Below are 13965 nucleotides of genomic sequence, written 5' to 3' on the forward strand. Positions count from 1 at the left end.
GGTGTAACCGGCATGGTTTTTGGTAAGAAGATTTTCACCCCGGCGTCGTTAATTTTCTTTTCTATTTGCCCGGGAAAGCGGTTGGCCGAGGCTATCCCCGGCCCGTGTAAAGGGGGCACCTAACGTCAAAGAGCGAGCCGGGGAACGGTGTTATTGCATTGCGGCCGGTAAAGAAGCAGGCGAAGCTCCACGGGGAGAGGGGAAAAAACGAAATTATCGGGCAACGGGACCCGTGGCCGTGGGATTTATCCCGAGAGAACGCGACCACGAAGCCCAGAGAGCCGCGTTCCCCGCGTTCCCCGCGTTCCTTCTTCGACAATATTCGCGCGAAATTCGTTTTAGCCGCATCAAAGGGAACGCTGGCCTCGTTTCCGCGCTAGATTCGACTTAAAACGAAACCGTCCCCGTTCCGAGCATTCGAGGATCGTTCGAACTTGGAAAAGATTAGGAGGAAAGGAGTTATCGAAGAACTGGACTCTGGATGGGAATCTCGGCTCGAGACCAGCGGGAAATCCGAACACCGTGATTCGAGTTGGAGTTCCTCTCGCGATAATTACGAAGATACGATAATTTACGAAACGACTCCTTCCCTGTCGCTTTTTATCTCGCGCTTTCCGCTCCATTGAGCTAAAAACGCGAAGAAAGGTATCGTAATTTTGCACCCTGCAAACGCGGAACGACCGTTAAGTATTATCCCGATACTTTGACGTACCCTTGCGTAATTTACGGACACTCGTCGAGAGTGTATTCCGTGGATACTAGGTGTAAACTCGTTAACTCCTTACCTTACGATTTAAGTTCCGATGGCGCGTGCCATGGTCGACGGCGAGGTCGGTCACGCGTCGAGTCCCTTTGTCCGAACGCGACGAAGAATAACGCGCAACGGAGACTGGAGGACATCGGCGAAAATGAACCACGAACAGGGTACGACGCGACTCTGTTGTTCACCTTGACTCCCGTCTATGGACTACGTCTCTCGCTCGTGGTACCCGTGTTTGGGCCGAAGCGGTTCAAGGAGACAACAGAGGGACGAAGAGGCAGGGGAACGAGCAGGAGTGGAACGAGAACCCCCTCGAAGCTTGGCGTAATCGCGGAACCATAGCTGAAAACGGGAAACGCGATTTTTTAATTGCATTCGGTCGGGCGGACCGAACCAAACGACGGTCCCGAAACAAGAGAAAACAGCTGCCACTTTACGAGTCGCCGGTTGATATTAAGCCCCGTAATTCTCTCGTGTTTCCTTTTACCCACTCGTCGCCGAGGAGCAGCGTCGCAGAAACGGGCCAACGATAAATTCCCGTACCCGGCACCGCCATTAAGACCGTTAAACGCGGACAAATATTAGTACGCGAGAGGCGGCGCGCGACTTCCGCCTCGCGACTCCCGTTTTTCGCCTTCCCCCTCGGCGGATGCAACGCGACCCGCGGGTACTTACGTTGAATCGAAGCTGCAGAGTGTCGGTGCTGCAGCCCGAGAAGCTGCTCGAGTTGCCTGCTCGCCGTTCCTTCCGATCCACCGCCCGATCCATCGCGCGAGCAACCGCGCGACATCCCACGCTAACTAAACGACCCTACGCTCGTTCCGTCTTTCCAGTGGTCGGGTTTTCTCGCCAAACTGCCTGCTCGCCGTTCCTTCCGATCCACCGCCCGATCCATCGCGCGAGCAACCGCCCGATCCATCGCGCGAGCAACCGCGCGACTTCCCACGCTAACTAAACGACCCTACGCTCGTTCCGTCTTTCCAGTGGTCGGGTTTTCTCGCCAACAAACTACGACTCCCTTGGTTTATTCACGCGTGCACGTACGTTTCGAGCTCCTTCGTAACTCACCCGGCTCGTGTTCGCCCCTTTAGGGTCGCTCGAGAACAAGCCGAGGTTCCATCGCTCGGTCGCTAGTTCGCGCGCCACGGCCACGCTACGCGTCGGCTATTTCGCGCGCGAATTTATCGTAATGCCTCCGAAAACGTCCTCATTGTTACCGACACCGGTTCACCCGTAAATCCGGGGATTCGCGAAGCGTAGAACACCGCAGTCGGAGCGTGGCCGCTGAAAAACCGTGTTCTCGCGATACGGGCTGCGAACTCGCGTGCGATCATCGATAATCGATATCCGCGTGCTACGTTTCCTGGACAAATCGAGTAACCTACTCGAACGACCGAGAACGAAGACACGGTTGCGTTCACCGCTCTGCGAGTCCAGGATAGACGAGGTTTCGCGTTAATTTCACGGTAAATTCACGGTAAATTCGGGATAAATTCGCGACAAGTTCGCGGGAAAAATATCGGAACGCGAGGGGGGTGGAGCATCGAGAGAAAGAAATTCGAGCGAGAGGAGACACGAAGAGACTCGAAGCGACGAGACGTCAAACCGTGAACTGTCACCCGGTGAAACCGCGTGGGCCTCTGCTGGTCCGGTCAGGGCGTGGGATAATGCGGCCTGCCGCAATGTCAAAACTCCTAAATGAGCGGTGACAAGGCGACGGCCACTGCGTGCAGGGGTGGCGAATGTCGGATGCCGGTTGTCCACGTTCCGATCGCGTAACGTATTCGATCGGGATCTCTTCCGGACGATCGAAGACGCAGCCGCGCCGCGTAGAAGCGCGGACAAGCGCGACACCGTTATTAATCTAATTATTCGAATAACGATATTCTAATGGCGCAGTTTAGCCGGATAATAATTTATACGGTATTCCGTGTAAATTATTCTATCCGGATTATCCGAGCGTCGCGGTTTCGCGTACGTTATTATCGAGCCGAATCATTTTCGATTAGCCGTCTGAGCGGAACCCCCGCGGACAAAAACCTGGATACCCGGAATTAAACGCGAACTTGTCGATTCGCTTGAAAAATACGCTGGCTCGATATAAAAATGATCGCGAATAACGCTATCGCGGGTACAAATTGAACGCGATGTCGGAAGATAATGCAAAAATACGAATAACGCGAAACGCGGACAGGCTCGCGGAGAAATAAATCGACAAACGACCAAACGATCGTTTATTCGTCCATTTTTCCAGCGAATTTCGTACACGAAGGACTCTTCCGGCAATTTTCGAAATCACATCCTCGGGATGTAAGCTACTTGGCGTGATAGCTCGCTGGAGAAGTACCGTTCAGAGTACCGTTCCCAAGAGAACGATTCGATAATCGTAAGGTGACCGCGGACGAAGAGGAACTCACGACTAGCTACTACTCGGGAGTAATTATGTCGTCTGCTGGAAATTCGAGGCGAAGAGGAAGCGTGACTCGTTTCACCGGCTCCTTTCGCGAGGAAACGAAGAAGAGGACAGGGCTGGAAGAGGAGGAGCCGTGTGCCGGCCAGCAGGCTGTATCGATTTTCGTTTCGTTTGCTATTTCGTCGGCCGCATCGTCGGCGAAATTTCGTTGGCGCCCTCTCGTCAAAATCACATTATCGAATTCACGCGCTGATAACTAAGCCGCTCGTTGCGTTGTTGCACACCGTGAGAAACGCGGCACGAGACGACGTACAGGTTCGTTAGCGATTCGCAAATTAGCGCCGGCAACTTCGGCTACCCGTGACCCGACAATTACCACGCGAATTCCTCGTTAATACGAGCATAACGAACTGGCCGATACGGGCAGTTTCGCGCTCGTTTCTTTCAGCCGGTGCTATCCTCTCGCGCGTGTACGCCCAGCGCGGATTAAGCGGAAAGACGCAGCGGCGATCGGCGAACAACGAGCATCGCGAGACTCGCGAGGTCGATGACAGCGATGACAACGACGACAAGGACGACAACGACGACGTCGACGTAAATTAATTTCGTATCATATCGCGTAAATAGTTTACCGACCCGTACACGATTACGTCGTCGAATTAATTAAAAGCACGGTAGGGGTTCGAACGGCGAGTGTTTACCCTGGGTCGAGCGCGGTGGAAAAATCTTCGTGCCGGCAGGGAATTTCGAATTCTCGTCGAAAACTCGTTTCACCGATGAATCGCAGTCCTCTCGATCGACCATTGCCCCCCACCTTTCGCCTACTCGTCGAAATGTAAACGCTTTTACGTTTATTAACGGACGAACCGACGAAGGAAGCACGCGCGTACCGAGAGTGACCGAGCCGTGGTTAAACGATTCACGGCTCGGAACGCGAAACGTTGTCGAAGAATTCGCCACGAGACAGAGAAAGAATGGCCGGAACGAAACGCACGGCAGGCGAATAATTAAAATCTGGCTGGTTAATAAAACACGGTTGCATGATTTTCCAGCGCGAGTATTTCGATGGAAGCCCGTCGAGAAACTGACTGAAATTCGCAGCTTCGTGGCCATCCGTGGTAGCTAGGAAACGGTATTATATATATATATATATACGTATCATTCTCTCTCTCCTCTGGCTTATGGGGTATAAAGCCTACGGGGCACGAAATTCGCGTACAGAGGGAGCCGTTTAGCAAACGCTATAAACCATCCTCAAAACAGACGTAGAAATTTCGTTATCGGAGGGTCGAAAATTGAAAATTTGATAGGATCGGACAAAATCGAGTTTCGCTTTTATTTTTCATTTTTTCACCATCCTCACTTTTCGGCTTCTCTTTTATTCCCTCCAAAGCGCAGTAAAACTTTAGCAGTCGTAATCGGGATTACGCGAGAATTCTTTATCCGAATCACCGCGTGTTTGGCAAATTGATATCGCTGTTTTCGTTATTTGGGGGCACTTCGCTCGGGGAAAAAGGGGAAGAAATAAATGAAAAATAAATGAAAAAGTAAACAAGAAAGATTGTTTAAAATAAAAACAATACGAGACGGGCGAAAACACGAATAATCGAGATATTTAACGCGTTGTTTTCGTTAGATCGTCAAGCGTAAGCTCGAATCCGTCACTGCGGCGATACCTAATCGGACGTCGAGGGGATAAAGAAGATGCCGCGCACTGCGCACACGCGATCCACCCCTCTGTTATAATTGCCAAACGCTAAGACCGAGTAATTCCTCTCTGGAAACGTTATTCCTGCGACCGAAAACGAACCGGGGACCGGAAACGATAATTTTCCGCTGCGACGCGATGCGTCTCTCGAATTCGCTATAGCAAGAAACGACTAGGAGCGATACGGCTGCCGAATATCACCCGGAGAATTCGTATCGGATTATCGCCGATGAATATATTACACCGCGCAGCGCGTCGTCAAATTTCATTCCCGTGTATCCTCGGGCTGGAAAGCAAACAGCGCAAAATATGATAAAGGAGAGCGGCGGGAATAAAAATTCTGGACGCGTTGAATAATGCAACGGGTCTGGGACATCAACTTTCCCGTCGGTCGCGATTCCAAGTTAGACGTCAGCGAGAACAATTCGATTTATGGAAGGGTACACGGCGCGTTTGATTTACGTGCCAAACAATTAGAACAACGTCCCGCGTCGAGTGATTTTGTCGCCGGGCCACGATACAAATTTTATTACGCCGTGCCCCCGAAATTACTGTTTATCCGTTCCGACTCTTTTCCCACTCATTTTCCACGCTTTTCCCGCCCTTTCCCAGCTCTCTTCAAACTATGGAAATCAGCGTGCAAAGCTATCGTTAGGCGATAACAATGGAATACACGGGCTGCACGGTTGCGAATTAAAACTCGAGCTAGGCTAATGGAGTCGTTGGTCGAAACGCGATCGAACTTCCAATTTTTTCCTCGGTTCATCGGCGGGGAATTAAATATTAAAAAGAGGCGGATGGAAAAATGGAGAAAGAAAAGCGCAACGACCACGACAATGACGATGGAAAAATCGAACTATACGGCAAGCGGTGGTGGTGGTGGTGGTGGTGATTGCAACGCCGAAGGGGTGTATCGAAATGGGTCGCGCGCGCAGAAGTTATGGGTATATACACGCGACAACGACACCACGCGAAAAATGCGATGATCCGCGCGCGTTCCAGTCGCGGATATTGCTCTTACGAGCCCGGCCCGCAGCGTCGCGACGCCGGGTCGAATTCTCCAGCGGGGATAGGTAATCGCGAGAACGTTCAACAGGACCCGGCGATTAAATATCTCGTTACAGCCTGCAACAGCCGGCCCGGAGAACTCGAAACTTCCTCGAGACGTGCGTGACGCGCGTAGAAACGCTCGGGCGGATATCGTCGTGCTCGCGCCACGCCTTCGCCTCGAATCGAAATAATTTGAAAGTAATTTCAATTTAACCGGGCCGACTCGCGAGACACTAATTACGCGAATGGCGGCGCGGAAGTTGGCCGGGAGAAAGTTCGTCAAAACTCGAGCGTAATTAGAAACCGGACGGTGCTACCTCTTTAAGGGAATTTCGCGCGACTTTGCGAGCGGAACGGCGTTCTCTCGCGATTTCGCGGGGATGCAACTCCGCCATCGTTCGGGAAATCGAAGCAGCAAGAGAATAGACGCAGTCGTATCGCGGTATTGCGACAAAGCTGACTGTCTGGAGTATGGAAATGGGACCCGGAGAGACGGTCCTTGTAATTCCGTACCACGACGAGAGGATTTCAAAGCGGAGGAATTCGGTTGCGTAAACTTGACGCGGGAGTAGGGTAATCGGGGCGTGACGTTGGTCGTTAACGAATCGAACGAATTCGTAAATATCCCTTGTAACGATCAACCAAATTCCGACATATTCCGACATATTCTGCGATAATTCGCCGTTACAACGGAGACGTTGATTTAATATCCAATTAAGAGTCGAAATTACGGTCGAGTTGGACAAACTCGCGCGTCCGCGTCGCTGAAATTTTAACGCTTTCGAGTTTCCAACAGCAGCGGGAATCGGAAACACATCGACCGAGGTTCGACGAAACGGAATGATGCCTCGAAATTTTCGTTTCTCTCGAGGAATGCGAAAAACAACGCACTTTTTTGAGAAACGAAGAAGATCGCGAGGAATACTACTCGTCCGATGACGCGGCTCCTTGAAAAGGGTAACTTTAATTTCATTCCACCCCCGGGGTTTGATCACCCCGATTCCTCCCGTAGAATGACTTCAATTTTGGTAATCAGCGGCATTCAAAGGGTACCGAGATATTCCTCTACGAGTTATGGAAACCTCCGTCTCAGCTCCTCGCCTGCCTCTTCCTTTCCCTGAACTACTCGCTGGCTCCTCTTTCGTTTCTCCATATCTTTTGCTCCGGCTTTCCAATCGGAAATCAATAACAACACCGCCGTAACAAACCCATTGTTTTCCGCCGCCCTCGTGAAATCCTGTCCCGAAAACTCTGTCCCGGTTCGAGCGACGATTTAACGAGTGAACCATTCGATCTCGGGAAAATCGGCCATCGCTGATCAACCGGTACACGCTGTTCTCTTCCTCCTCGCGAGCTAGAGCCTTCGACGGAGGAAGGGTAGTAGCCCACCAACTTTGGGACCGTTGCTGAGTTTCGCGCGCGAATTTTTCTCGCTGTTCGCGAAACTCGAAGTGGAAAATTTGAAATATCCTCGCGGTGCAATTACTTTCGATTCCCTGCTGAAATCGGGGAATAAGTGGAGCGAGTGGAAACAAGGTCGACGAAGAGGGACGAAAGAAGCGCTCGTTACCGTACCAGGTCCCATTGAGAGAGGTCGCGAAAAGGCTGCCAATAAGTCTTAATTAATTCGTTCGTTCGAGTTTTATCGAACACCCCCGCCGATTTGCTCGAAGCTGAAAAGATCACGACCGGCTATTGATACTGTACAAAGAAGACTTTATGCGTCCTTTCACCCCCGCTACTATTGCCGGAGCGATCAATGGGACAAATAAATAAAACTCGCGGGAAGAGAATAGAGTTTACTTTGCTTTACTTCGTTCCGCTTTTCTTTTGCTCGTTTCAAAGGAAAAAGGGGAAAGAAATTAACGTGGAGAATGCGATATCTGCGATGTAAAGCACGGGAACTATAAATTTTTCCTTGCCGGCACTGCTCCCGTTTCTCGAGCCTTAAACGAGCAAGAGGGTACTCGTTTCGAGGGATCAATTATCGCGAAAGCGACGATTGTTTAATCGCGAGGATAAAAATCCGGAGTCGCTTCGATCGAGGCTATAGAATTACGCGACCCGGGGTACTTCGCCAGGCTATTTCTAATACCTCCCCCCGTGAGGAACACTCCGAAAACTGGGATTCCCTGTTCCCTAACGAGGATCGATAGGAGCGGAGAAAATATTTCTTTTCCACGGCGCCGAAATTTGTTTCCCGTGGAGGGAGGAAAAAAGTCGTGGACGAGAAGCACGGCGTGCAACGGGGGGCAGAAAATCGACGGTCGAGCAATCAATAGTCTGAGCATAACTATTGCGCGTGAAGCAACAATGTATCGTCGACGCAGAGAGAGGAAGGCGTGGCAGCGTTCATTGGACCCTTAATGCCAATGCCAATGTCAGGGTTTTCCCGGTCAGTAACCCAGAAACCCCCACTCTCCACCCCCGGAAGCCGAGGAAAGCGCCATCGCTCTACACTTTCCAGAGGTGCGTCCGAACTACCCCTAAAGCTCGATTGCTAAAGCACGGAGGGTTGTACGACGATAACGCAGGAATCGCTTTACCCACCACGCGAGGTAAGGGTTGAAATTGCGAGACTGTTTCCAACCCTCGCGGATATCGCAGATCGTGCCATTGCCGACGCTCGAATTTTTACTTTCCTGCAGGTTATGGCACTCGATAAAACGGTACAGGAACGAGGATAAGGAAGAAAAACGAGACGAAACTCTGACCGAGGAAATGGTGTTTTAAAAAGTCTCTTCTTCGAGAATCGCATCGACAATGAAAGAATCTCGGCGGATTTCGAAACGTTCGTAAATATTTATAGCGCATTTTCCGAAACGCTGGGGGGATGGAAATTTTCATAAAGCTATCAGGGGCGATGCAAGATGCAACAGCGGCGCGTGTACGAGGGCGAACTTGGCGCCCCCAAAGTGGATAAGTTCGTGGTGCAAGCGGCGATAATCTGCTTACCATTTGTTTATCAAGCGCCTCCATAATTTCGCCGACATCGCCGACGACCACCGCTTGTTTTCGTAGCATCTCTTCCTCCACTGACAGCCAATCGCGTATCTGTAACGGAAACGAGACGACGCGTTGTAATTGACACACGATTTCATCTGCACTGCGTGTGAAATTTTCATCCGCGAGTTATCTCTCTGGTCGAAGCTACCCGGAGAAATTTCTAGACGGGGTAGAAATATTCGGGACTCGCGCGAGAGCGCGATGGAATGGAAACGGAAAGAAGTCATCGATCAGAGGGGGTGGAACGGAGAACGGGATAGGATCGAATGGAGTATTTAGAGCCGGAAATTAGCTGGGAGTGCCTGTCCGTAAGTGGCTCGCTCCGTATCCTGATATCGAGCAAGAGACAAGGGAAAATGTACCGATACACGGTTATTACAGCGAAAACATTACGCGCGCCACGTCCATTGTCTTTCGGGTATTGTTCCCGTAATTACCAAGCATTGTCCCTTGTAACGAGATTATCGTGGCAAAACGCAAATTCTACCGCAAATATCCACGATTCAATAACGACGGACAATAGTTTTTCCCCGTTGAAAGCCAGCAGAGGCGCAGATAATTAAATATCAAGGATACATAGATAGGCGCTTAATTACCGTTCCATTGGAGCAGGCAATCACCGGCCAATAAATGCGCTTCGATAACACCGCGATGCAGAAATGCTCGGCTATTCGTAAAGCCCGTGCTTCCCAATGGAGAATTATTAGCTTTGTACGCTATCTCGAAAGGCTCGAGCCATTCGGTATCCAGAGGACAACGTCGTCGTCGTCGTCATCGTTGTCGCGAGCGCTCGAAAGCTTCGCATCGAATCGGGCGAAGCGAAACAAAGCTCTGTCGTTTAGCCACCGATTGTGCGTTTCTTCTTTCGATCGGAGTAATCGACAACTCGTACGCTTTCATCGATGCGGGAACAACGGAAGTTAATTGACTGCTCGCTCGTTTGTCGGATATAGTCGACGTGTATCGCGTTATGTATCTAGGTTGAACGACCTCGCGCGTTTATTCGCTAGGCTTAATTTCGGAAAAGAGAAAGGGGAAAGGGAAAAGGGGGAAAGGAGGGTAGAGAAAAAGGGAAAGTTGTACCGCGAAGCGAACAGAGCGCGCGGTTGGAAAACAAGGAAAAAGCTGTTATCTCCGGTCGAAAAGGAAAGGACGTTTACGAGGCACTAAAAAGTGGCCGAACAATGATAATCGACTTCGGATGCCGAGTAACGCGGGCAGGAAACGGATGCTCGAGCACGACCGATGTTTCTACGAGTCGCGAGCGTGTAACTTTCGGGGGTAGGTCGATAAATCGCGAAAGAGATAAGCCGGAATGCTACAGGAAATTAAGGTCTCGCTCGGCCCGACATTTTCTCCCCCCGGGTCTCTCGGAGAGCTTCGTGTCTGAGCCAGTGTCCTTCCTCCCCGGCTTTCACTTTAGCCCTCCGCTTCCACGTAAAGCCGGCCTGATTAAGTGCATGTTGTCGAAGAACGATCATATCTCTCGTGTGGTTTTCTTCGCGGTGCACGTTTTTCCTCTTCTCCCTTTTCCTTCTTCCCTTTTCTTTCCTCTTTTTCCCTCTCGTCTTGAAAAGCCTCGACGAGAGAAGCCCGATGAAAATGAAAGGCCTAGACGTCGTCCCCCGGCAGTCCCGGGGGAGCACGCCGCGAAGGAGGGTGGAAGAATATATATATATATATATGTATACCGGGAAGAAAATATTCCTGCGAGTCCTCGTATATATGCCAGCAGACTTTTCACGCGACAGTAGCTTTGATATTTGACCCGTTGAAAAATGCGCCAGGGCCGGCGATGATTATCGCCCCGCGCATCTGTAGCTAGGAATTTCGTCGCGCCGCGAAAATTTCCAGGACGTGGTCGACGGGGCGAATATCGGCCCGTTCCCCGAGTAACGTCGCCCATTATTCTCCGTTGTTTTCCGGGGATTGCGACCCACCTTTGACGGACACGCCATCGGCGGTCTGGTACCCTTTCTTTCGCGCCAACTTCAAACGTTCTTCGCTTCCTTGGCTTCCTCGTTCGGTTTCGTTCGTTCTCTCTTCGTACTCGACTCGAAGTTGCTCGTGCAAGCTTCAAAGCGTCAACGCGTTCGCGTGTTTTCGCAAAGCCAAACGAACAATACCGTCGTAAACGTATTATGCCGGGACAATAGAAATTTTAAATTAAATTTGTTTCGCTGCGCCGGTACGTAAAAAGCTAGTCTTCCGCTGGGTTACTCGAATACCGTGTTACGCGGAAAGAGAGAGAGGGAGAGAGAGAAAGAGAGAGGACGATCGACTTTCAGGGAAGTTTATCCGCGTTCGCGCGAACGAGGACGAGCCCTCTCAGGAATCGAATGACGACGACTTAATTAAAAATATCACAAGTCGAACGATGAGCGCGACCCGGGCTGACCTATATCGTGCCTCTTCCACTTGTTCCGTCGTGTCACTCAAAATAAACGAGACTGATTAATTTGAAATATAAACGCAGCTGCGGCGAATCGATACGAGGTTCGACGACGGATGATGAAAGATAGATAGGATCCATTATATATCGGCACCCTTTCAATCGGCCCGGGCGAATTTCTCCGAGCGAAAAGAATTCGAAAATAATTCCCGGAGAATCGATAAGAGCGAGCGAAACTGCACATTTGCAGCAAACCGGCGGAGAAACGTTAATGGAAGATATTAAAAGATCAATCTCGAGGCTTCGAGATAACGGAAGGAACAACGGCGAACGATATTGGCCGAGTATCGATATTAAATTCTTCCGATGGAATCGAAGTTATTTTCGCGTCTAACCCGAACCCAACCGAATCGGATCGAATCGAATAGGATCGGATAGGATAGGATAGGATAGGGTCTGGTGGGATCGAATGGTGCACGTTTCGTCTCTGTTTCCTTCCGGCGAAACGACCGAAAGTTTCTGCATTCGCGGCGTACTTTTGCGTGAAAAGTTCAACGACTCTTCCCGAACATTCGACCGTGCTTCCATTCCGCGTCGTTCGGTATCGTTGTTTTACTTTACCCCCATGCATCGTTCTCTCGCAACAAAAATTCCTTTTTCCGCTGCCGCCCAACGAGCCGCGTTGTTCCGCCTCGTCGAAATGTTAACGTTTCGTGGGAACGGCGTCGAAACGGCAACGAAACGGCAACGGAACGATGGCGAAACGGCGACGAGGGTGGAGGGGAAAAAGAGGCGAAAATAGAGTCCGAATGAACGTAAATCGCGGACAGAATGAATTTAATATAGAGAAAAGGTTGGCACGGCGGGCGCAGGCGTGCCGAGCGCGTGAAATAGGAAAACATTTCGTCGGGGCGACCAACAAGAATCTAATAAGCTAGACACCACGGTTGCCTCAAAGGAAAATGGAGTACGAAATAGTTGCCGCTGCGCCCGGAGACAGAGAAAGAGCGGGTTTTGGGCGAAACTGTGCGACAAGGTGGAGTACCGGTGGCGAAACGTGACACACGATCGAGGAGAGGACAGAGCGGACCGCGGGATGAAAAGGAGCGGACGAGTTTCTGGCGTGGAAATAAAGAACACGCGTGCCCCTCTATCGTGAATGGGAAAACGTGGTTTAAAAACCTCGGCGGCTGAACGTAACGCGAATAAATTGAGGCTTAAATTGAGCCCGTTTAAAAAATTCACCAACCTAGTTTCCCGAGTGTTCCTTTTGTTTGTCTTTCAGCCCATTCGTCTTTCTTCGCTGGTCGCGCAGAGAACCGCAGCCGCGAGCGGAGAGGCGGTGATGACCGACTTAATCGATTCCGCGAGTAGCGTGCACGAAACGAGGCCTAACGCCGGGCAAAATAGAATTTCATTGGCAACTCGATCCCTGCTCGTGTCTCGTTACCTCGAAGCCTCTCGTCGCTTTATGCAAACAGCACAATACTTGTCAGCGAGACAGCGTAGCCGGAAATGGAAGAAGGGAGATAGCTGTTATGACGTCGGGCTACGACGGCTGGAGTCTGACTGTTGACTCGGCAAATAGGAAAAGCGTACCGTGGAATCGACACAATGCACCAGCAGATGACAATAAAACCTATCCGTGCAAGATAATTACGAATTTTTTCTTTTTATCTAGGCCGTTCGACTAGAAATTCGCTTATGCAAGCTGCAAAGTGTCACGCTGCCCCGAAGACACGCTTTCAGCGAAACTGGTGCAAAAGTGTTTCCATTAAGGACACCGACTGGAATTTAGAGCGCTATTTTTGGAAATGCCAAGTTTCGCGTGTTCCAGGGAAAGTTCATAGCGCCACACCGTAGCCTAAACTTTTAACCACCCGGCTGGAATTTTCGCCTCGACGATTTTCGTCTCGATCGATCCACGAATTCGGGGCCGAGACGTCGCTGCTTTCAGATCGATCGAATTTAGCGCGCCAATATTTCCGAGGTATACTACGAATTCTCGCTTCGACGTTTTCGGTCCATTCGTGGAAAAAATAGCCGCGGAAAACGGAGAGGAAAGAGAGGAATTAGTCGAGATGCATAATTAAGACGTTGCCGTTACACCGTGCACGGCGAGTTACACGGTGGCTTTGTACCGCGTGACAGGCGACATTATCAAGGCAATCCATTTACATAGAATAAACGAAGAAACAAGCGAACACGCAAAGTACCCTCAACAGGCGGGAACAATATAGCAGGCGCGACGAGTTAAAAGGGGCTTGATAAACCGGTGCTCGGATCGTTGCACAAAGCTTCATTGCGGAGGAACATCCGAGGATGATGTAATAGCGAAGAAATTGCACCGAAAATAAGGTAAACGAAAACAATACGTGGATCGTGTTACCTTAATACACCCTTTACAAACTGCCATTCTTTCCGAGACGTAACTCTCTCCGCCTACCGGAAAAAGGATTTAAAAGGTTTTAATAAACTGCCGGAAGACGGTAAAGGAGGATGAGAGCGAGAGACAAAAGCCGGAAGAATTTTTCACGGATGTTGCTCCTTTCGTCGATCCGGTTATCCGAGCTTCAAAACTCGAAAACCCTCGAAAAGAAACGCCGTTGGTTCGATGGAAACGAGTCGCAAAAATA

At 50.5% G+C, this 13965-nt stretch overlaps 1 protein-coding gene across 1 annotated transcript in view; it reads right to left on the bottom strand.

The window, feature by feature from the left end:
- The window catches only part of LOC108545796 (dystrophin, isoforms A/C/F/G/H), a 460097-nt gene that overhangs the window by 369236 nt on the left and 76896 nt on the right, over window positions 1-13965 (bottom strand). The window contains exon 35 of the mRNA XM_017897579.1: window positions 8887-8985. Within this exon, the coding sequence (XP_017753068.1) occupies window positions 8887-8985 (99 nt within the window). The remainder of the gene's footprint in view (window positions 1-8886; window positions 8986-13965) is intronic.

This window comes from Eufriesea mexicana, unplaced genomic scaffold (genome assembly GCF_001483705.2).
Source record: "Eufriesea mexicana isolate 0111107269 unplaced genomic scaffold, ASM148370v2 scaffold549, whole genome shotgun sequence".
Taxonomy (NCBI): domain Eukaryota; kingdom Metazoa; phylum Arthropoda; class Insecta; order Hymenoptera; family Apidae; genus Eufriesea; species Eufriesea mexicana.